This window comes from Salvelinus alpinus, chromosome 9 (genome assembly GCF_045679555.1).
Source record: "Salvelinus alpinus chromosome 9, SLU_Salpinus.1, whole genome shotgun sequence".
Classification (NCBI taxonomy): Eukaryota; Metazoa; Chordata; class Actinopteri; order Salmoniformes; family Salmonidae; genus Salvelinus; species Salvelinus alpinus.
In genome coordinates, this window is record NC_092094.1 from 86215789 (window position 1) to 86240429 (window position 24641).

The 24641-nt window shown below is 45.1% G+C and overlaps 1 protein-coding gene across 2 annotated transcripts in view; it reads left to right on the top strand.

The window, feature by feature from the left end:
* Positions 1–24641, top strand: part of LOC139530884 (BTB/POZ domain-containing protein 7-like) — a 59654-nt gene that overhangs the window by 31478 nt on the left and 3535 nt on the right. For both annotated transcript variants that reach the window (XM_071327657.1, XM_071327658.1), the window contains exons 2-10: positions 1792–2022; positions 3642–4778; positions 21918–22126; positions 22702–22777; positions 23025–23185; positions 23348–23491; positions 23621–23810; positions 23912–24090; positions 24220–24615. In XM_071327657.1, coding sequence (XP_071183758.1) covers positions 1941–2022; positions 3642–4778; positions 21918–22126; positions 22702–22777; positions 23025–23185; positions 23348–23491; positions 23621–23810; positions 23912–24090; positions 24220–24615 — 2574 coding nt within the window. In that variant the 5' untranslated portion in view covers positions 1792–1940. The remainder of the gene's footprint in view (positions 1–1791; positions 2023–3641; positions 4779–21917; positions 22127–22701; positions 22778–23024; positions 23186–23347; positions 23492–23620; positions 23811–23911; positions 24091–24219; positions 24616–24641) is intronic.

Below are 24641 nucleotides of genomic sequence, written 5' to 3' on the forward strand. Positions count from 1 at the left end.
CTCCAGTGATGATCCATGGCACGAAGCCTCCAGTGATGATCCATGGCACGAAGCCTCCTGTGATGATCCATGGCACGAAGCCTCCAGTGAGGATCCATGGCACGAGGCCTCCAACGAGGGACGCTAGTCCGGAGCCTCCAGCGACGCCCTCTAGTCCGGAGCCTCCAGCGACGCCCTCTAGTCCAAAGCCTCCAGCGACGCCCTCTAGTCCGGAGCCTCCAGCGTCGCCCTCTAGTCCGGAGCCTCCAGCGTCGCCCTCTAGTCCGGAGCCTCCAGCGACACCCTCAGGTCCGGAGCCTCCAGCGTCGCCCTCCGGTCCGGAGCAGCCAGAGTCTCCCTCCTGTCCGGAGCAGCGAGAGCCGCCCGTCTGTCCTGAGCTGCCAGAGCCGCGCGTCTGTCCTGAGCTGCCAGAGCCGCCCGTCTGTCCTGAGCTGCCAGAGCCGCCCGTCTGTCCTGAGCTGCCAGAGCCGCCCGTCTGTCCTGAGCTGCCAGAGCCGCCCGTCTGTCCTGAGCTGCCAGAGCCGCCCGTCTGTCAGGAGCTGCCAGAGCCGCCCGTCTGTCAGGAGCTGCCAGAGCCGCCCGTCTGTCAGGAGCTGCCAGAGCCGCCCGTCTGTCAGGAGCTGCCAGAGCCGCCCGTCTGTCAGGAGCTGCCAGAGCCGCCCGTCTGTCAGGAGCTGCCAGAGCCGCCCGTCAGTCAGGAGCTGCCAGAGTCGCCCGTCACTCCGGAGCTGCCAGAGTCGCCCTTCACAGAGTCGCCCTTCACTCCGGAGCTGTCAGAGTCGCCCTTCACTCCGGAGCTGCCAGAGTCGCCCTTCACTCCGGAGCTGCCAGAGTCGCCCTTCACTCCGGAGCTGCCAGAGTCGCCCTTCACTCCGGCGCTGCCAGAGTCGCCCTTCACTCCGGCGCTGCCAGAGTCGCCCTTCACTCCGGCGCTGCCAGAGTCTCCCGTCTATTCGGGGCCCGCTGCTAGGGTCTCCAATCCGGGGTCGGTGGCGAGGGTCGCCGCTCCTAAGGTGCCACATAAGTGGGCCGAGACTATGGTGGAGTGGGGTCCACGTCCCGCACCAGAGCCGCCACCGCGGTAAATGGGTACTGTCACGTTCTGACCTTAGTTCCTTTTTTATGTCTTTATTTTAGTTTGGTCAGGGCGTGAGTTGGGGTGGGCATTCTATGTTGTTTTTCTATGTTTTGGTCTGTACGATATATTTCTATGTGTTTAGCCTAGTATGGTTCTCAATCAGAGGCAGGTGTCGATCGTTGTCTCTGATTGAGAATCATACTTAGGTAGCCTGTTTTCCCACTATGGGTTGTGGGTAGTTATTTTCCGTTTCAGTGTTTGCACCATACAGGACTGTGTGTCGGTTTTCATTTGTTCTCTTGTTCTTTTTTTTTGTATTTTGTATTCATTCTCGATTAAACGATATTATGGATACGTACCACGCTGCATTTTGGTCCTCCTCTCCTTCCACCAACGAAAGCCGTTACAATTAGCCTTTGCACATATATAGCACATATAGGGAGTGTTATACAAGAGGACGTTAATGATTTCATTTTCAAAAGGAATTTTCATCCTCTATCTGAAAAATATATATTTGTTATTTTTTGACAATGGGGGGTTGAGATCAGTCGAAGTAACAGGATGTATGGTTATGCATTGACTAATACAATTCAAACAGACCAACTTCATCAGGCCTTAATCCCCATGGCACGTTACTCAGTAACAGAGTTACTCAAAACAATTCAATCACTCCATTGCTAACTCCCCTGCTCCCTCTCCTTTCCCTCTCTCAGGCATGGCAGGCTGGGCTTGGGTGTCTAAAGAGGCTCCAGAGGACCAGGACCTGAGAGAGAGCCGACGGCTGAGGAACTAAGCACTTCTCCTGGGCAGAATGAAGATGCAGGAGGCGAGATCCCCGAACAACAAGTGAAGAAGAGTGACGATGGGTGCTAATGCATCCAGCTACCCGCACTCATGCTCCCCTCGTACAGGGGGAAACACACAGACACAACAGACCTTCATAGGTAAGTTTCAATGTTCTTACTTTACCGTAATACTGTATGTATCTTCAAAGTCCTCAGTGGGACATATCATCAGTGTCCACAACAGACCCTCATGGCAAGGATATGAACATAGATAAACGATATGCTTAAAATATGATGCATGATACAGCGCAGGAGGTTGGTGTCACCTTGTTTGGGGAGAACGGGCTTGTGGTAATGACTGTATCGGAATCTGTGAAATGGTATCAAATACATCAATCACATGGTTTCCAGGTGTTTGATCCCATTCCATTTGCGCCGTTCCGGCCATTATTATGAGCCGTTCTCCCCTCAGCAGCCTTCACTGCGCTACTGGAATGTGCAAGTCATTGTGGAGGGTGGTTGGTTGAAGTTTATCTTTTCAGTTCCAGCAACTGATTTAGGCTCTAGTTTTTACAAACCGAGTTCTGTCAGTCAACTTTTTTTTCTTGACTTATGAAGTTGAATTCATCTGTGTCTGGTTTGTTGGAAGTGTACAAGCTGCATTCTATTAGTTTTATTTTCTCTGCCGGCTCTCGCAGAGAACTGCTCAGTCATCCACCGCTGCCTCTATGTTAATTTCCATTTCAGAATCCAAGCATCAATCCCTCATTCATTTTCTCGGCCTTATTGATGGCCATTTATGAGTGGCTGCTTATGAATTTACTCCGATTTTATAGGCTTTTTGAGACAGTTTTGGATTCAATCAATGTCTGCTTAAGGAAAACCCCAGGCTTTTATATTCATTTTCCTGTTACGCCTTTCTTGTCCGTAGTCCTAGAGACATACAGTAGGTCCAAGCTCATGGAGATTTGATTGAGTTGAAAGCCCTGTAGATTTCAGAAATAAACTGATGTTGTTTCCAGTTCTAAGGATTGTTGGTTGTAAGCTGAAGTCGCTGCTGTGCAGGCGTAGATGGAGGATGATTCACAGAATGAGAATGACTACTATGTGGGTCACTGTGATGGATGTTCAGGGAAGGAAGGCCATAGAGAGACTTTTCTATTTGGCAGTGCTGCCTCTGACGCAAGAGTCCCCTCTCTCCAGCCAAACATCACTGCTATTAGGGGTAGTTCATTTGTGTATGGCTGGACAAGTGTATTGCATAAGACTACATAGGAAGGGGGACTTTCCTACCCCCAGACTGACAATCCAAAACGTTGTAGTCCATGTTCTACTTGCTGTTGTCCTCTAATTCCATCCATGCCTTAATCATAGTCAGCTTTATTGATGCTTGTGATGACAGCTGATGGAATTTTGATAATGATGGCCTGTTCCTTGACACAGACAGTTGAATTATCTGTGAAATGAGACTGGGGCACTAGATCAAGGGAGTGTCAAGCACGCTATGGGGGAGTTAGAGGAGAGTGTCTAGACTGCCAGGTCAAATGACCAGCCTAGGAGGAAATACCGCTTGGGTTTCATATGGTCATGATTTCAGAATAGAACAGGCAAACTGGATAATATCAAGCCCGAGGAATTGACTGCATTTATAAAACAGCTGTGGAAAAACAAGATACGTGTATCATATTAATAAAATCCTGACATGACTTCTTTCCCATTTCAAAAAACAACCACAACATTTGAACCAGCTGACCTCTGTGTTATGTTATGTGTTGCAGGGACGTCGTCATACTCCCAGCAGGGCTATGGCTGGGAGTCCAAGCTGTACAGCCTGGAGCAGGGTCACGACAAGCCCCATGACAGGAAGAAGAAGAGCCTGGGCCTGGCCACCCTCAAGAGGAGGTTCATCAAGCGCCGTAAGTCCAGCCGCTCTGCCGACCATGCCCGCTTGATGCGGGAGCTCCTGTCGGGGTGGGATGTGCGTGATGCCAACGCCCTGGTGGAGGAGTACGAGGGCACATCCTCCCTCAAGGAGCTGAGCTTCCATGCCAGCCTGGCGCGGGCCGAGGCACCCAGCCTGCAGCGTGACCTGTCTGCCCTCTACCAGCACAAGTACTGCACCGACTTGGACCTCATCTTCCAGGACACCTGTTTCCCCGCCCACCGCGCTGTGCTGGCTGCCCGCTGTCCCTTCTTCAAGACCCTGCTGTCCTCCTCCCCGGGGTACGGTGCCGAGGTCCTCATGGACATCGAGACGGCAGGCATCGACGTGCCCATGTTCTCTGCACTGCTGCACTATCTGTACACGGGGGAGTTTGGGGTGTGTGGGGCGGAGGACACCAGGCTGCAGAACGTGGACGTGCTGGTGCAGCTGAGTGAGGAGTTTGGCACGCCCAACTCCCTGGAGGCAGACATGAGAGGGCTGTTTGACTACATGTGTTACTATGACGCCCTGCTCAGCTTCTCCTCCGACGCGGAGCTGGTGGAGGCTTACAGCAGTGGGGGGGCGGTAGGGGGCGTGGCCACAGGGGGCGGCGGGGGGCTGGGCTCCCCAGATGAGGACCTGAGGGCCCACAAGGCCGTGCTCTCGGCCCGCTCGCCCTTTTTCCGGAACCTTCTGCAGCGGCGCATCCGCACGGGGGAGGAGATGACTGAGCGCACACTCCAGACACCCACGCACATCGTGCTGGATGAGTCCATCATCCCGCGAAAGTACGTGCGGGTAATCCTGCACTGCATGTATACAGACTTGGTGGAGCTGGGGCTGGTGATGAGGGGGAGCCCCTCAGCCGGGAGCCTGGGGGAGGTGCAGGTCCTGGTTGCCGGGGGCAGGGGAGGAGCCAGCACCTGCACTGAGGAGGCCATGGAGCTCTACCACATTGCCCTCTTCCTTGAGTTCAGCATGCTGGCACAAGGTAAGCTACAGTATCAACCATGAATGAATGGTTCACAGTAGAGAGCTGGTGTTTACATTCAACCTGGCGGTACATGTTGAGGTCATCCCAGATCCCCTTATAATCTGTCCAGTATATGAGGATGAATGGTAGTCTGGGAGGCTGCCTGTAGCAGCCAGTGAGAATATACTTTGATGCTTTATATCCTTTTAAATCTGGTCTGCTAAGGTTAACAAATGGGCTGCGTTATGAATTTGAGTATCAATCTGTCATGCTAGGAGTGTTATTTTAATGGCATGGGTGTCCATATGATATTGCCCTTAGCTCTGTGACAGTATGGGACTGACTGGGGATGGATATCCTCATATAACTGCATCTCTGCATACTGAAATCTATCATAGGTTAGCAGGACAGGAGTGTGAGCCAACATCAAGGCTTTAATGTAGACTGGGCATTGGCACAACTGAAAAAGCTATCTCAATTGATCCATCCATGCCCATCCATCCCTATAATCCAAGGTTGGGAAATAATTTTGGTGGAGGGCTGCACAGATTGTTTTGGGGTACCGATTTGTTCATCAAAAACTATTTGCAGGCCATTATAATTTCAACGTATTTCTATCTAGTTTTAGATGTTTAAGAGTGGCCTGGAGTGTTTTTTAACCCCAAATAATAATTTACAAGAAGATATACCGTAAAACTTAAATTAATAGCCCAGGTGTTTATTTGCTTCAATCACTGAACACAACATTAGAGACGGGCTTCTATTTGAGCCAGGTGACTATTTCCTTAATGCACACAGCTTTTGCTCATTTGTATAGTTAATTGTTTAATTCCAGCATTTGCTTCCAGCCTTTTAATAAATGTGTTAATTTCCTGCACTAATTTATCATTTACACACTGTCCTGTTTATTTTGTCTCAGTATGCCTCTGTTTCGAGATAATTATTATTCTGTCACGAAAAAATTTAAATAATTATTCTCCTCTTTGACTGTGCATGTTTGGCAGTTCTTACTTTCACCACTAGAGGGTGATCAGACGATTTCTGGGGGTCTGTTAGTGGTGCTTGAGACAGCTGTTTGTTCACCCACATCCGCCCGCAATTGCTAATAACTCATCCTTAAAACTTCTTATGGCTGCAATCCCGTTAACGAGATCGATATGACAACAGCCAGTGAAAGTGCAGGGCGCCAAATTCAAAACAACAGAAATCTCATAATTAAAATTCCTCAGACATACAAGTATCTTATATCATTTTAAAGGTAATCTTGTTGTTAATCCCACCACAGTGTCCGATTTCAAAAAGGCTTTACAGCGAAAGCACCACAAATGATTATGTTAGGTCACCGCCAAATCACAGAAAAACACAGCCATTTTTCCAGCCAAAGACAGGAGTCACAAAAAGCAGAAATAGGGATAAAATTAATCACTAACCTTTGATGATCTTCATCAGATGACACTCATAGAACTTCATGTTACACAATACATGTATGTTTTGTTCGGTAAAGTTCATATTTATATCCAAAAATCTCAGTATACATTGGCGCGTTATGTTCAGTAGTTCCAAAAACATCCGGTGATTTTGCAGAGAGCCACATCAATTTCCAGAAATACTCATAATAAACGTTGATCAAAGATCAAGTGTTATACATGGAATTTTAGATCCACTTCTCCTTAATGCAACCGCTATGTCAGATTTCAAAAAAGCTTTACGGAAAAAGCAAACCATGCAATAATCTGAGGTCGGCACTCAGAGCCCAATCAAGACAAAAATATATCCGCCATATTGTGCAGTCAACAGAAGTCAGAAATAACATTATAAATATTCACTTACCTTTGATGATCTTCATCAGAATGCACTCCCAGGAATCCCAGTTCCACAATAAATGTTTGATTTGTTAGGTAATGTCCATCATTTATGTCCAAATAGCTACTTTTGTTAGCGCGTTTGGTAAACAAATCCAAAGTCACGAAGCGCGTTCACTTAAAGCAGACGAAATGTCAAAAAGTTATTTTACTGGCAGTAGAAACATGTGAAATGATGTATTGAATCAATCTTTAGCATGTTTTTAACATAAATCTTCAATAATGTTCCAACCAGAGAATTCCTTTGTCTTCAGATATGCGATTGAACAGAGCATGGTTAGCGCATGTTCAGGTCATGGTGGACCTTACTCAATCCCCTCTCATTCGCCCCCACTTCACAGTAGAAGCATCAGACAAGGTTCTAAAGACTGTTGACATCTAGTGGAAGCCTTAGGAAGTGCAAAATGACCCATACCCCACTGTGTATTTGATAAACGATGAGTTGAAAACCTACAAACCTCAGATTTCCCACTTCCTGGTTGGATCTTTTCTCAGGTTTTTGCCTAACATATGAATTCTGTTATACTCACAGACATCATTCAAACAGTTTTAGAAACTTCAGAGTGTTTTCTATCCAATACTACTAATAATATGCATATATTAGCAACTGGGACTGAGGAGCAGGCAGTTTACTCTGGGCACCTCTGGGCACCTTTTCATCCAAGCTACTCAATACTGCCCCTGCAGCCATAAGAAGTTAACCGCCCCACTATATGTGAAAAAGTGAAAATCTGAGGCCTGCAACCGACCCTAACCCGCTAATATTGAAAGTGAAAGATTTTTTGATGGGGGTGCAATTTTTTAATGCCGGATTTTAAGGGCCGTCCAAACCAAGGACGATAACTATAACGGTCACTATAACAAATACAAAAAATAAATGTATTCAAGTGAACAGGAGCGTTCAGACTACAACGATAACTACAAAAAGAGTGGATAACGACAGTATCGTTTGGATCACTTTCAGAGCGATTTGTATTTTTTCCCTGTCCCTTCGACTATAAAATATTGACAACCGATCAAAAACACGTTCTATTGAAGCGGTCTAGGTGCGTAAGAGAAGGCAGAGTGCACGCTAAGCTTGCCTCAATTACTGGGCATGTATGAGCATATTGGTGGCCACATTAATTATAGTACGACTTGGGAGAAGGATGTGCCTTTCTGTACCTTAGCTGTTGAGAAAATACCCAATACTGATCCAAGTGGTTGCCTAATCAGGCCAAAACTAGATTATTATTATTTCGGAATGAAACATGCATTCAAAACTCAGGGATTTTTAGCAGATATTGAAAGGGCATATTCACTGTAGTTTACAGCCTAGAATATAATTATTTATAAAATGCATTATTGCATTGTGTTGTTATAGCCTAGGTGTGATAATTTTTGGGGATCAATTGGGGAGACTTCCGAGCTGCGTGCCTGCGGGGACTGGGAGCGCAGCCTAGGGAGCACACTATCCTAGGCTACCTGTCATTTCATAATCTGATGTAAAAATATCTATTTCACTGTGTAAATCCATTGGGTATAGGCTATTCACTGCAGTATTAGGCCTAATATTTAACTCATGAATGATGGGTTGCATACACTTCTAACTTATGCTACACATCTCTACCAACTGGGCAAAACTGGTTGAATCGACGTTACCAAGTCATTTCAACCAAAACAATGTGATGACATTAAATCAACGTGGAAAACTGATTGGATTTACAAAAAGTTATCAACATAAGGGCATTTTGTAATTTTTACACCTAACTTTTAATCTAAATCTAGTGACATGGTGACTTTTTTTAAAAAGTTCACCTTAGTTGAGTTCACATTAGTTGAACTGACGTCTGTGCCTAGTGGGTAGTCTGTCTTCACAGTTGTCTTTGCGCAATTACGCACCTGACCTCTCCACTGCTTCTCAGCTACAGCTATTCCTCCTAACACTTGGAGTCCCAGGAAAAGCTAGACTACAATAGCTTGTTGTACATTTAATTCAAGCAGTTTATTTACTACTAGCCTATCAAGGAGAGATTTCAGCTTGCTGAATGTAAAATAGGGGAGTTTTAAAGGAGAGAGAGCGCACGATGGTGTGATCAAAGTACACCATATGAGTAGCCTGCTAATGTACCGTTCTGGAACTTGTAAACTGTCGGGAATAGAACCAAACTGATCCATATGGTTGCATAATCAGGCCTAGGCTGTATGCAGTTTTTTTGGCATGAAGCATTCAAAACAGGACATTTGAGCAGTTATTCAAATGAGCCTACATCATTGCAGTTTACAGCCCTAGACAATAATTGTGTACTCACTTGATAACAATAATACTTTCCTCATTGCAGTGTGTTGTTGTAGCCTAGGTAGAATAATGTTATTGTCTCAACGTAGGCCTAATCAATAGTGGAGCTTTGCGTGCCCGACTGCTGCCTGGAAGAATGTACAGATCTACCATTTCATAATTTAACTTTTTTTCTTGCACTTTGACAGGTAACTATTTATAGCTATACTATTTAGCTAATGAGGAGCCTAATAATAGGGCGGCAGGTAGCCTAGTGGTTAGAGCATTGGACTAGTAACCACAAGGTTGCAAAATCAAATCCCCAGCTGACAAGGTAAAAATCTATCGTTCTGCCCCTGAACAAGGCAGTTAACCCACTGTTCCTAGAATGTAATTGAAAATTAGAATTTGTTCTTAACTGACTTGCCTAGTAAAATAAATAATTACAATGATTTACCTTCTTACTTCAGCTACACATATCCAGCTGTTCCTGTGCATAATAGGCTACGCAAGCCACTCCGCTATTCCTCTTCATGTGAAATCTCAGGAAAAGCTTTAGGCTGCAAAAGCTATAGGACATTTATTTGTAGCTTTTTTTATAGTAGGCCTAATAGCCTTTTCATGTAGAGAAGCACGCTTGCTCTTGCTAATTGCTGAATGTAAAATAGGCCTAGGCCAAAGGAACTGTCAGGGAAATATAAGGAGAGAGAGAGTGAGTTGGTGTGATCACTTTGGCCAGTGATCATAACATTGTTGCACTGATGCATTACAAATGGTTCTTGTCCTTGGTGTGGACGGTCCTTTAGATATGTTTCTGTTATATAATTTCTGACATTTTGGTAGGCTATTTGTTAGTCAACATGTCTGTAATTAGATACATGCAGCTTCTCCTCTGTCATTATCTGTTGCCCTAGAAGACTAAATAAACCCTTACTCACCAGAATAATGTCATAAATTATAGAATGAAGGCTTTAATCTAGTTGACATTGGTAAAGTTGTCTCTGTCATCTCTGCTTCTTTCACGGAGCAAAGACGTTTATGGACCGCGGAGAAATGCAATAACAAAAAAAAGACTGGAAAGATTTTCTGTGCAAAATGTCCAAATTACATAAGTTTGACCGGTTGTAAGGAAATAGAAAGCTGTGAAAACTGATCAGATTTCAGTTTGGCTTGGATGCCTATTTTATGTGGTAGAAATACAATCGGCTTGTATGATTTTGATAAAGATAGCACCCCCACAGATGGTATCTAACTGCACATTCACATTCTCTCAAGATGCTGAAAGAAAGAAATCATATTTCTCCACTCCTGTTCCCAAGTAAAAATGTACCTACATCTGGTTTATAATTTTACTGCAAGAAATACTTAATTGTGTAGGAGTTAATATTACTGCTATGTGAGAGGTTATAGACCTACAGTCAGTGTCCAGATTTCAGTTTCCATTTAACCCATCCGAACAGTAGGCTACAGTTCCCTTGACATGCCATAGGCTTATTTGAAGTCTCGTCTTGTGACTGTGGAATTTGTATAGAGCCTCACAATCATCACATATAACACAGCCGGCACTACTATCATCCTCTTTTACCAAATCTTTCCCAAACATGACTTTCCTGGCCGTCCCTTCTCTTTATTTTCAACTCTCCATTTTGCAGATTTTCTCTTATTGAACTTTGACATTGCCCCTGTGTATCGACTTTTTCTGCCCGTTCCCAAAAGCATTTGACGATTAGCGTGTAGGCTATTTGGCACGCGTACAGTTAGGTCTTAATGCTTAGGCTTATGCACTAATCAAAGATAATGAAAGAAAAACATTAATGTAGCCTATAGATATAAATTGCACAAGAATGATACATTTATGGATTTTGTAAGGTATTGTTTTCTCTTTTATTCAACCCGCCCGCCCACCACCCACCACCCACCTGCCCTTCATCCACACAATATTTCATGACCCTAAACCCCCCCACACCGCAGATACAGTGGGGAGAACAAGTATTTGATACACTGCCGATTTTGCAGGTTTTCCTACTTACAAAGCATGTAGAGGTCTGTCATTTTTATCATAGGTACACTTCAACTGTGAGAGACGGAATCTAAAACAAAAATCCAGAAAATCACATTGTATGATTTTTAAATAATTAATTTGCATTTTATTGCATGACATAAGTATTTGATCACCTACCAACCAGTAAGAATTCCGGCTCTCACAGACCTGTTAGTTTTTCTTTAAGAAGCCCTCCTGTTCTCCACTCATTACCTGTATTAACTGCACCTGTTTGAACTCGTTACCTGTATAAAAGACACCTGTCCACACACTCAATCAAACAGATTCCAACCTCTCCACAATGGCCAAGACCAGAGAGCTGTGTAAGGACATCAGGGATAAAATTGTAGACCTGCACAAGGCTGGGATGGGCTACAGGACAATAGGCAAGCAGCTTGGTGAGAAGGAAACAACTGTTGGCGCAATTATTAGAAAATGGAAGAAGTTCAAGATGACGGTCAATCACCCTCGGTCTGGGGCTCCATGCAAGATTTCACCTCGTGGGGCATCAATGATCATGAGGAAGGTGAGGGATCAGCCCAGAACTACACGGCAGGACCTGGTCAATGACCTGAAGAGAGCTGGGACCACAGTCTCAAAGAAAACCATTAGTAACACACTACGCCGTCATGGATTAAAATCCTGCAGCGCACGCAAGGTCCCCCTGCTTAAGCCAGTGCATGTCCAGGCCTGTCTGAAGTTTGCCAATGACCATCTGGATGATCCAGAGGAGGAATGGGAGAAGGTCATGTGGTCTGATGAGACAAAAATAGAGCTTTTTGGTCTAACTCCACTCGCCGTGTTTGGAGGAAGAAGAAGTATGAGTACAACCCCAAGAACACCATCCCAACCGTGAAGCATGGAGGTGGAAACATCATTCTTTGGGGATGCTTTTCTGCAAAGGGGACAGGACGACTGCACCGTATTGAGGGGAGGATGGATGGGGCCATGTATCGCGAGATCTTGGCCAACAACCTCCTTCCCTCAGTAAGAGCATTGAAGATGGGTCGTGGCTGGGTCTTCCAGCATGACAACGACACAAAGCACACAGCCATGGCAACTAAGGAGTGGCTCCGTAAGAAGCATCTCAAGATCCTGGAGTGGCCTAGCCAGTCTCCAGACCTGAACCCAATAGAAAATCTTTGGAGGGAGCTGAAAGTCCGTATTGCCCAGCGACAGCCCCGAAACCTGAAGGATCTGGAGAAGATCTGTAGGGAGGAGTGGGCCAAAATCCCTGCTGCAGTGTGTGCAAACCTAGTCAAGAACTACAGGAAACGTATGATCTCTGTAATTGCAAACAAAGGTTTCTGTACCAAATATTAAGTTCTGCTTTTCTGATGTATCAAATACTTATGTCATGCAATAAAATGCAAATTAATTACTTAAAAATCATACAATGTGATTTTCTGGATTTTTGTTTTAGATTCCGTCTCTCATAGTTGAAGTGTACCTATGATAAAAATTACAGACCTCTACATGCTTTGTAAGTAGGAAAACCTGCAAAATCGGCAGTGTATCAAATACTTGTTCTCCCCACTGTATAACCACGGGGACTGCGAGTCAAACTAGGGCCTGTACTCCGAAGATGTTGACTGTTTTTATGCTTGCCAGTTAGCTAGTTTTTCTCAGCTGTGGATAATGGATAACAGTTTCCTACTGGTGAAAACATTAAACCTCATAAAATAATTCATGATAATTCATGGTAGCCTCGTAAACAATTAATTTAGACATGCCGTTTATTTGAAACGGGCATTTATTTGATTAAATGTGTGCCATTACCCGGCTATTAAAAGGGACAGGCAGCTATTTGAGACTTAGCGTTTAATTTAAGTTTTACGGTACAGGGCTGTATATACAGTGGGGAGAACAAGTATTTGATACACTGCCGATTTTGCAGGTTTTCCTACTTACAAAGCATGTAGAGGTCTGTAATTTTTATCATAGGTACACTTCAACTGTGAGAGACGGAATCTAAAACAAAAATCCAGAAAATCACATTGTATGATTTTTAAATAATTAATTTGCATTTTATTGCATGACCTAAGTATTTGATCACCTACCAACCAGTAAGAATTCCGGCTCTCACAGACCTGTTAGTTTTTCTTTAAGAAGCCCTCCTGTTCTCCACTCATTACCTGTATTAACTGCACCTGTTTGAACTCGTTACCTGTATAAAAGACACCTGTCCACACACTCAATCAAACAGATTCCAACCTCTCCACAATGGCCAAGACCAGAGAGCTGTGTAAGGACATCAGGGATAAAATTGTAGACCTGCACAAGGCTGGGATGGGCTACAGGACAATAGGCAAGCAGCTTGGTGAGAAGGAAACAACTGTTGGCGCAATTATTAGAAAATGGAAGAAGTTCAAGATGACGGTCAATCACCCTCAGTCTGGGGCTCCATGCAAGATTTCACCTCGTGGGGCATCAATGATCATGAGGAAGGTGAGGGATCACCCCAGAACTACACGGCAGGACCTGGTCAATGACCTGAAGAGAGCTGGGACCACAGTCTCAAAGAAAACCATTAGTAACACACTACGCCGTCATGGATTAAAATCCTGCAGCGCACGCAAGGTCCCCCTGCTTAAGCCAGTGCATGTCCAGGCCTGTCTGAAGTTTGCCAATGACCATCTGGATGATCCAGAGGAGGAATGGGAGAAGGTCATGTGGTCTGATGAGACAAAAATAGAGCTTTTTGGTCTAACTCCACTCGCCGTGTTTGGAGGAAGAAGAAGTATGAGTACAACCCCAAGAACACCATCCCAACCGTGAAGCATGGAGGTGGAAACATCATTCTTTGGGGATGCTTTTCTGCAAAGGGGACAGGACGACTGCACCGTATTGAGGGGAGGATGGATGGGGCCATGTATCGCGAGATCTTGGCCAACAACCTCCTTCCCTCAGTAAGAGCATTGAAGATGGGTCGTGGCTGGGTCTTCCAGCATGACAACGACACGAAGCACACAGCCATGGCAACTAAGGAGTGGCTCCGTAAGAAGCATCTCAAGGTCCTGGAGTGGCCTAGCCAGTCTCCAGACCTGAACCCAATAGAAAATCTTTGGAGGGAGCTGAAACTCCGTATTGCCCAGCGACAGCCCCGAAACCTGAAGGATCTGGAGAAGATCTGTAGGGAGGAGTGGGCCAAAATCCCTGCTGCAGTGTGTGCAAACCTAGTCAAGAACTACAGGAAACGTATGATCTCTGTAATTGCAAACAAAGGTTTCTGTACCAAATATTAAGTACCAAATATTAAGTTCTGCTTTTCTGATGTATCAAATACTTATGTCATGCAATAAAATGCAAATTAATTACTTAAAAATCATACAATGTGATTTTCTGGATTTTTGTTTTAGATTCCGTCTCTCATAGTTGAAGTGTACCTATGATAAAAATTACAGACCTCTACATGCTTTGTAAGTAGGAAAACCTGCAAAATCGGCAGTGTATCAAATACTTGTTCTCCCCACTGTATAGTATACTTGTTTTTTTTCTCAAACCTCCCGCGAGCCAGATTGAATGGGCTCGTGGCCCAGATCCAGAGCCATATGATCCCCACCCATACTATAATTCCTATGGCTGTATTCTCCATATATCCTCAACTCAAATTCCCTGCTTGTTTTGGTAAAGTTTTTGTCATTTGCAGACGTTAGGCCAGTTTAAATCGAAAAAAACAGGACTGTTTCTCTGCCCTCCGTCCCAGTAACAGATTGCTCCAGGCAGGGGGTTGTAGAGGTCTCCAGTGACAGACAGTCTTATTGATACACAGCTCTGCTGAGCAGAGAGCCAGCCAGCGCTGCTGTCAGGGCTCCATCACTCCTTTATTTATCACAAGACAGCTGCCCTCTCTCCTTTGCTCTCCCTCTCTCTGGCTGCTGTCACTCTCAGCACTCTGAGTTGACCCCCAGAGCTCCCTAGAATGTCAGATGGAGACGAAAGCGGAGCTGTTGTCAGTTTATTACCATCGCCTCCCATTTCAATGAGAGAATGGTGTTTTAAACCTGAGGGGGGGTTGCTCTCTTCATGACTGTGAGGTTCAGTTGAATAGAAATGTATTAAGTCACACATGGGAGGTATGTTGTTTCTCACCTCCGCTAGGCAGCGGTCATGATGATGTGTGGTGTGCTGCTAACAGAGACCCCTCACACCTTTCTCTGACAGCTGAGTGACAGGTTGGATTATTTTAAAAACTTGCGTCAAAATACACCTTGAAATATCGATATAGAGGACTGAGGGTGAAAAGATTCCATTTGCCCATCTGTCTTCAACAGCTACATTCCACCTCTCTTGGAGATCGGTGTGGTTTTGACTGTGTTACAGATTCAGTAGTAAAGTCCCTGATTATGGCCATTGCCCACCCACTCCATCACACAGGCACAGGGATTAGTGTATTGTGAAAGTGGCCTCTGTCACACTACTGTCACTAGGCAGCATCACAGACAGGAAACGATGTACTACTGGGCCGTGGAGAGGATTAAAACCTCAATCTGTCAGACAACAAACACAAAATGTTATTAACAATAACATATTTTTATTTCGAAAACGTTTTATTAAAATCTCAAAGTGTAGGGTGATTCCTCACAAAACTAGAGAAAAATAACATGATTTTGGGGAATTTCACAACATTGTATCTTAAAGCATAATTAAGAAATAATTAATTGAAGTTGGAACATTTGTGACATTTTGGCCTTACCCAGACCTCCTTTAAGACTCTATAAGGTTTCATCTGTAGGTGCTACAAAGCATAAAATGGTGTCATATGACGCTTTACCTCCCGCTCTGTAATATGAGTTGTTTTTTATTTCAATAACGATTGTCTTACATTCATTTAGGGATTAGTGTATTGTGGAAATGGTCTCTGTCACACTACTGTCACCAGCAGCATCACAAGCAGGACACTACTGGGCCATAGAGGCAGAGACAATGGGATGATTAAAACCTCAATCTGTCAGACAACAAACACATTATGTTAGTAACAATAACATTTTTATAAAGCTTTTCATGTAAATCCCAAAGTGACTGTTAAAAGAACATAGAGCACAAATGAAGTCACTGCACATAATACACAACACTAATACGTGGAAAACTTGAGAATAGATAAGGGGTTGGGGAGTGGAGTAGTGCAGTCAGTTTGCCGGTTATGAAGGCACAGTGGAAGAGATGGATCACACACACAGCTGGCCAGATCCTCCTTCCCCCTCCTTGCGTTGTCACTCTCAGGGTCGCCAAAGCAGCTTTAGCACCAGGCAAACTGTCATCCCTTCAAACCTCCCCTCCCCCTACTCCAAGCCCCTACTCCAGGGTATTTATATCTCCTCTCTCTCCCACAGAGAAGCAACATCAGTTCCCATGAAACCCCATGTTGTGTGGAATGGCTGTGGTGTATGTTGAGTATCAAGGTCCTCTCATTTTGTCTGTGCTATAGCCCTCTATTTACTTCCCTGCTTTTCATCTCTCCATATTCCTTTTTTTCTTTCTCTTTCCTGTGTTAGTTATCCTCCTCTCAGTGACACACTAACCTTTTAACATGCACACACACATGATTGCACACACACACACACACACACACACACATGATTGCACACACACGCAAAAAGGCATGCTCACCCAAGTGTCAAATGAGCTGGGAGGCCCATGATTTAATTTCCATGTGACAACCTTAAGTGACCTCAGCTGCCTGTCAGAGACCTGGGTAGCTGCAAGCTATCTCAGGAGACATTTGGTATGCTGATGTCAGGGGCTGAGGTGGAGCACTGTCATCTGGCAGTCTCTTCCTTCTCCTCCTCTATGTGACTTCACTGCTTCCTCTTCGTCTGGTTGAGGCCAGGGTACACTTTCACTAGAGGTAGGGGTCAATCTGACAGCCTCTTTCTCCATCAGCAATTATCAACCTTATTAGGGAAAAGGGGATAGCTAGTTAGTTGTACAACTGAATGCATTTAACTGAAATGTGTCTTCCGCATTTAACCCAACCCTTCTGAATCAGAGAGATGCGGGGGGCTGCCTTAAACAACATCGTCGGCGCCCGGTGATCAGTGGGTTGGTTAACTGCCTTGCTCAGTGGCAAAACGACAGATTTTTACCTTGTCAGCTCAGGGATTCGATCCAGCAACCTTTCAGTTACTGGCCCAATGCTCTAACCACTAGGCTACCTGCCTCCTAGCCAGAGGAGATCACTCACTCTTTTACACACTCTCACTTAACTGACATTAAAAGCCTTTCAAGCACAGTGAGAGTGATGATAATGAGTGGCTCAGCACACAATGCAGATTTTCTCTCTACTTCCTCTCTCTCTTTACACACACACACACACACACACACACACACACACACACACACACACACACACACACACACACACACACACACACACACACACACACACAGAGAGAGAGTAATGACTCATCTGTGGAGACCTACGGCCCATTACAATCATAATTCATGTGCGGTGAGTTTTTTAGTCATTGATTAATACGATTAATGACCACACTGCCGCACACCTTGGGAGGAAATAAATAACGTTAGTAAGTTAGTCTTCAGAGCTGCTTGCTGATATGAAAGTGTTAAGAGTGGTAGTGAATGGGATATGAATTTAAATCTAAACTTGGCGTTGCATCTACGAGGCTGTTGCTCGGCCCTGTGTGTGACTAACAGCCTTCCATTAAGAGAATCAGTCAGCTGTTGTGTTATGTTTTAAGGATAAGTCTTGGTCTGTGATATTGCTGTCTGATCAAGTCATTTCTCTGGTTAACAGGCAGAGCTTGACCTATGACGTGAGTGAACCCTAATGCAATTGGACCAAGAGAGACTGAATCTCCACAGATATCAGTCCAATAGTGTTTTTGTTAGCCTTGGGCCTACTTGTGTTCCAAGCAGAGAGGGATTTCCAGTTGCTCCTGGGCAGAACTTCAGCTTATCGGTCAACTTAGAAGTTCGACTTAAACCTCAGGTGGTCGGAGCAGAGCCCATCATTCTGTTTAAGTCTCTCCTCCTTCCTTTTTGTTTTATTTGAGACAGCAAAGAGCTAGGTCCTTGAGTAATCAGACATGATTCAAGTCCAGCACAGTGTTTACAGGTCCTGAGTGCGGCTGATGTTTAAGTGGGTCTGGAAATGTTGTGTTCCATAAACACAGAGCTCCAAATAAAAAGAGCAAGACAAAATGCCTCATTTATTGCAGTGTCAAAGATGTGGTTGCCATAACACTCATTGTATTGATATTCTTGTCAGTCTACTAGGCTCCAGTGAATGCTTAGTGCCACCCGTGGAGGGAGAGAGGAGGGGAAGGAGGAAGGGGGGAAATGGCTTTAGTATTACATATAATGCTGATTCTAATCTCCGGCTCATAATAAAAGTGCAAAGCTTTCTTTATAAGGCTGAATGGTGCTGTGAATTCTAATGGGCTAATAGAGAACAGAGCCGTCTGCTTTTATGTGCTGCTGGTCCCCAATTGGGAATCTTTACCTTTCAAAAGGAACGTGTGTGTGTCTGTCTATGTGTCTACCCCTGGTCAGAGTGCGAGCAGAGATATGCAGAGATAAGGACAAAATGAGAGGGATACGGTCGTTACTAGTTACCACAGCCACAAAGTCTTAATTATGTCTAAACCCCGCCTATTTCTACTATTTCTATTCTTAAAATCTGATTTCAAACCTAATCTTGACCTTAACCACACTGCTAACCTTATGCCTAACTCTAACCTTAAATTAAAACCAAAAGCAAATTGTTGTTTTCATAAATGTTTACAATATAGACAATTTTTACTTTGTGGCTATGGTAACTAGTGACAACTGAGGGATACAGAGAGTGGAAGGGAGGGAGGGAGGGAGGGAGAAGTGTGGAATCCATTCCCTCTTCTAGGCTGTTTATGGGAGATAAAAAGGCAAAAATGCCTGTGTCCACATTTCAACTTAATCTGTCCTCTTAACGATTTCCATCCTGCATTTAAAACACGGGGGGTCTGCTAGAATCTCTGCCTAGCTAATAAAAGTAAAGGAAGGGACCGAACATGTAGGTTTAAGTGTGTGTGACAGTTGAAGGGAAATAAACCTTTTAAATGCCAAAGCAAGAGGGCAGGAGTCAATTTCCCAGAGTGCATTTTCAAAGCAGTTTCAAAGGCGAAAGGTAGTGCAGCAGATCAAATCAAATTGTATTTATCACATGCGCCGAATACAACAGGTGTAGTAGACCTTATAGTGAAATGCTTACATACAAGCCCATAACCAACAATGCCGTTTTGAAAAAAAAGTGTTAAAGTATTTACTAAAATAAACGGTAGTAAAAAAATAAATAATAACAAATAACTAAAATAGAAAAATAACAAATAATTAACCTCTCTTGGGCACGTGAGACGGTAGCGTCCCACCTCTTCAACAGCCAGTGAAACTGCTGGGCGCCAAATTCAAATACAGAAATACTCATTATAAAAATTCAGAAAACAAAACATATTTTACATAGGTTTAAAGATTAACTTCTTGTGAATCCAACCACGGTGTCAGATTTTTTTAAATGCTTTACGGCGAAAGCATACATTACGATTATGAGAACATAGCCCACAAGACAAATCATTACAAACCGTAGCCAGCCAGATAGAACAGTTACACAATTTAGAAACAGAGATAAAATGAATCCCTTACCTTTGATTATATTCATATGGTTGCAGACATTCATTTACTCAATAAATGTTCCTCTTGTTCGATAAAGTCTCTTTATACGCAAAAACCTCCGTTTTGTTCGCGTTTTCTTCAGTAATCCACAGGCTCAAACGCAGTCAAAACAGGAAGACAAAAAAAATCTAAATTGTATCCGTAAAGTTCATAGAAACATGTCAAACGATGTTTATATTCAAACCTCAGGTTGTTTTTAGCCTAAATAATCAATACTATTTCAACCGGACAATAACGTCGTCAATATAAAATGTAAACAAGAAACGCACTCTCTCGGTTGTGAGCAAGAAAAAGCTCCGTGAAACTTTAGGGTCCACTCATTCAGACTGCTCTTACTTCCTCATTTTTCAGAATACAAGACTGAAACACTTTCTAAAGACAAGGCAAGTTGAGTCCTAAGTCAAGGGATACTGTAATGGCATTGAATAGAAAACTACAAACCAAAAAAAAAACTACTTCCTGAATGGATTTTTCTCAGGTTTTCGCCTGCCAAATCAGTTCTGTTATATGCATATCATATCTTCTGGGCCTGAGAAACAGGCCGTTTAATTTGGGCATGCATTTCATCCAAAATTCCGAATGCTGCCCCCTACCCTAGGAGCAACAATAAAATAACAGTATGGAGGCTATATACAGGGGGTACCGGTACAGACTCAATGTGCGGGGGCACCGGTTAGTTGAGGTAATATGTACATGTACGTAAAGGTAAAGTGATTGCATGGATAATAAACAGAGTAGCAGCAGTGTAAAAATGGGGGTGGGGGGGGGGATGCAAATAGTCTGGGTAGCCATTTGATTAGCTGTTCAGGAGTCTTATGGCTTAGAAGTAGAAGCTGTTAAGCTGTTGTGCGGTAGTGGAGAGAACAGTCTATGACTAGGGTGGCTGGAGTCTTTGACCATTTTTATGGCCTTCCTCTGACGCCGCCTGGTTTAGAGGTCCTGGATGGCAGGAACCTTGGCCCCAGTGATTTACTGGGCTGTACGCACTACCCTCTGTAGTGCCTTGCGGTCAGAGGCCGAGCAGTTGCCATACCAGGCAGTGATGCAACCAGTCAGGATGCTCTCGATGGTGCAGCTGTAGAACTTTTTGAGGATCTAAGGACCCATGCCAAATCTTTTCAGTCTCCTGAGGGTGAAAAGGCGTCATTGTTCCCTCTTCACAACTGTCTTGGTGTGTTTGGACCATAATAGTTTGTTGGTGATATGGACACCAAGATCTCACACAGCCCACAGATAAGAGTCCCATAGGAGCGCTGGTACTAAAGCTCATAACCCAGCTATTCCCAGGGCAGGGCAGGCTGCTCGGCTCCACAAGCCCCATACACAGCCAGCAGGGTCAGGGCTGGGCAGGGGCCACTTTAAAGCAGACCAGTATCTCTGGCACACGGTGTGGCTCTATCACTGACATCACACTGCCTGGTATCATTTCCACTGTGTTGACTGTCAAAAAGAAAGCCAAATTATTGATGTGCCCTTGTGGACATGTACTAGTTTCCTATCTACGTTAATATAATTTGATTGTTTGATGTTTATTCTACTTGTATCTCGATTACAATTGCTACAATGACTACCACTATAGCCATTTCTGAAATTCCATTTCACCCCAGATTTGTTCAAATAGCTACAGTATATCAGGTACCTAATTCATTAACCTTCTGCCACTTCTTATTAGTTTTTGATTCATTTGTGTGTGTTTGCATGTGCACGAGAGTGTGTGTGCGTTTGTCCATGTTTTTTTTGTGTGTGCGGATGTGCACACATGCATGTGTGCTTATACGATGTGTGTGTCTGCGCAGCATTCTTCCCCCTGGCTGCTGTGTTTACTTGGTGTGGTGAATGGGAGGTAGAGTGACTGAAACACATGAAGGTATCAAAGGCATTTCTGTGGGGTTGTGTGTAACAGAGTTAAAACACTGCCTGCTGTTCTAGTATGTGCTCTGATTTAGAAAACGCAGGGAGGGGTTGTGGTGCAGGGAGCCGAGGGGAAGGGGAGTACTCCCCGTGGTGGTAAATAGGAGGGGAACTACTGCAGCCATCTGAATGGTTCCAGAAGTGACCGCTGTGTGACTGTATTGCGGGATATTTATGGTTCAATTAAATCACCCATTAAAACTCTTACCACCATTCTAACAGAGTATGACTTCCCATACAATAGATATAAAACATTTAGCCTGGGCCCATATTGTACGTGCTGTAGCCACAGAGAGGAGTTGGTTGAAGCACAAACTGACTGGACAACCAGGCTATTAAAGAGGCTGTTCACTCGGTGATATGAGTGTTAGACTGAGGTATCTAACCACTGTGGTGTGTGTTCCTGTCTCCTCTCCCAGGCTGTGAGGACATCGTGGTGGAGAGCCTGGCCCTGGACTCTCTGGTCCCCATCCTGAAGTGGAGCTCTCAGCCTTACGGCTCCAAGTGGGTCTACCGCCAGGCCCTGCACTTCCTGTGTGAGGAGTTCAGCCAGGTCGTGACCTCTGACGTTCTCTACGAGCTTAGCAAGGAGCACCTGCTCACCGCCATCCAGTCAGACTACCTGCAGGTGACCACCGCTGTCTGTGTGATTGGACTGAATGCATTTACCAATTATGTTATGTCTAAATTACCCATTTGTAGACTGTGCTTTGATTTGAATGTCCAAATGGCTCATTTGTAGTCAGTGCTTTGATTATAATGGCTGACAAAATAAGAAACAACTTTTTAATGTATTTTCAACCATCCAGTTTTCACGTAAATTTGCGAGGCAGCTAGGGTATGATTGGTTTGATAAAATGATTTAGTGAAGTGGCAACACGCACGCAGATGCATAAGCACAGACAGAGTGAGAACATTCCCTGGAGGCATTGCCTTCAAGGATGGACTCTAATTGAAGCTGAGCTCTGTTCTGCTCTGCTGTGCCAAACTCCCTGGGTATCACACAGGACGGCTGAGGTGAAACGCTGTAATCCAACCAGACAAATACAACACTCAGCCACAACTACACCATGTCACAACATCAACCACATATGCAAGCATCCTCACTGCAATGTTTAACCCTGTCCTTACTCTTTTCCTTTCCTATCACCATCCCCCAATCTTCTTCTCTTTCACCCCTGCCCTCCTCTCTCCCTTTCACAGGCGAGTGAGCAGGACATTCTCAAGTACGTTGTTAAGTGGGGCGAGCAGCAGCTTATTAAGAGAATGGCAGACAGGGGTAAGATAATACACTCCATAATTACCCTCAGAGCAGGCCCCCTAATGGCTCTGGGAAAATACGCTCTAAAAGGCTATAAAAGAAGCACCTCAATTGTAGATTGCAGTATTTTGTTTATGTGTAGCTCTGAACCCAACTGAAAATACTGTATCATAAAACAATAATGAGTGTAGTGTGTATGTTGGCCGTCCTAACCATAGAATGAACTACGAACTGTGTGTTTTTTGCGTCTGGTTTCTTTTCCCAGAGCCCAACGTGCTGAGTGGGACGGCCCACAGTGTGAACAAGCGGGGGGTGAAGAGGAAGGACCTGGATGTGGAAGAACTGAAGGAGATCCTGTCCCCGCTGCTGCCCTTCATCCGCACCGAGCACATCCTCCCTGCCAACAGCGACGTCCTCTCTGACGCGGTCAGTAGTCATGGATGATTCATCATATGTTGGCTTCAATACAGTTTCTGCTGCCAATACATAAAGTGCAATCAATCTATCTATCATGTTGACTGACCTGTCCCTCTAGGTGTGTTCTTTTGTGTTCTCTTTAAATCACCCCCCTCATCTTCCCGTCCACAGACGAAGAGGGGTCTGATCAGCACCCCTCCATCGGACATGCTGCCCACAACAGATGGGGGCAAGGCCAATTCTTGGTTGCGACAGAAGAACGCTGGCATCTACGTGCGGCCCCGTCTCTTCTCTCCCTATGTAGAGGAAGCCAAGGTAGGACACTCAGCATCGAGGGGTTAATGACGATTAGCAGTGCAGGTTATCTCTGTTCGATCTCATCTCTGAGGGTTTGGGTCAGGCCGAGGTCGTACAGACTCCTAACCCGTCTCCTTCTCCCCTCAGTCTGTGCTGGATGAGATGATGGTGGAGCAGACAGATCTGGTGCGTCTGCGTTTGGTGCGCATGTCCAACGTGCCTGACACCCTCTACATGGTCAACAATGCCGTGCCACAGTGCTGTCACATGATCAACCATCAGCAGATGGCCAACAACCAGTCCACCGTCCCGTCCGTGGTGGCAAATGAGATCCCAGGTTAAAGGAGAAGACTGGTGCCAATAAGGAAGCCATTTTGTATAACATATTAGTAACATTGACATGGTCCACTAATCCTCTGTGTGTGTGTGTCCTGTCAGTACCCAGTCTGGCGGTGGTGAAGGAGATGATCCGGAGGCTGCAGGAGCTGAGGCACACAGACCAGGTCCAGAGGGCCTACGCCCTCAACTGTGGCGAGGGGGCCACTGTCAGCTATGAGCTGCAGCTGCGTGTATTGAGGGAGTTTGGCCTGGCGGACGGGGCTACTGAGCTACTGCAGGTGAGGACCAGGTCTGAGAAAGTAACCAGGCTATAGACTGATAGACTTGGTGTACTATGCTGATGACTTGTATGCATTGTAGTTGTAGACCATTTAGATGCCAATGCAAATTATTTTGTTTATTCTCAGAACCCCTTCAAGTTCTTCCCAGAGGAGCGTTTTGGAGACGAGAGTCCGGTTCTGGCCCTGCGCCAGACAGGATATTTTCGGGTCAACAGCAGCCCAGCGATGGACAGCATGTTCTCAGACCTGGAGGGCCTGGCTGGGTTTCACCCCCCGCTGCCTCCCCCTCCACCCCCATACCACCCCCCTGCCACTCCCAGCCGTGCCCAGCTGAAGGGGGCATGGAGGCCCCGTGTGTCCATCCCACCCCCCACCCGCTCCTTCTCCTACCCCTGTAACCGCACCCAGCTCCACGCCTCAGCCAAGCATGGTAGCCCTGACTACCCCTCTGCCCCCAGGCCTCCACCTCCAGACTGCACCAAACCCCAGGCCATGGGTCGAGCCCTGCTCGCAGAACCACAGGTGAAGGTCCACATGTCATGCTGTGT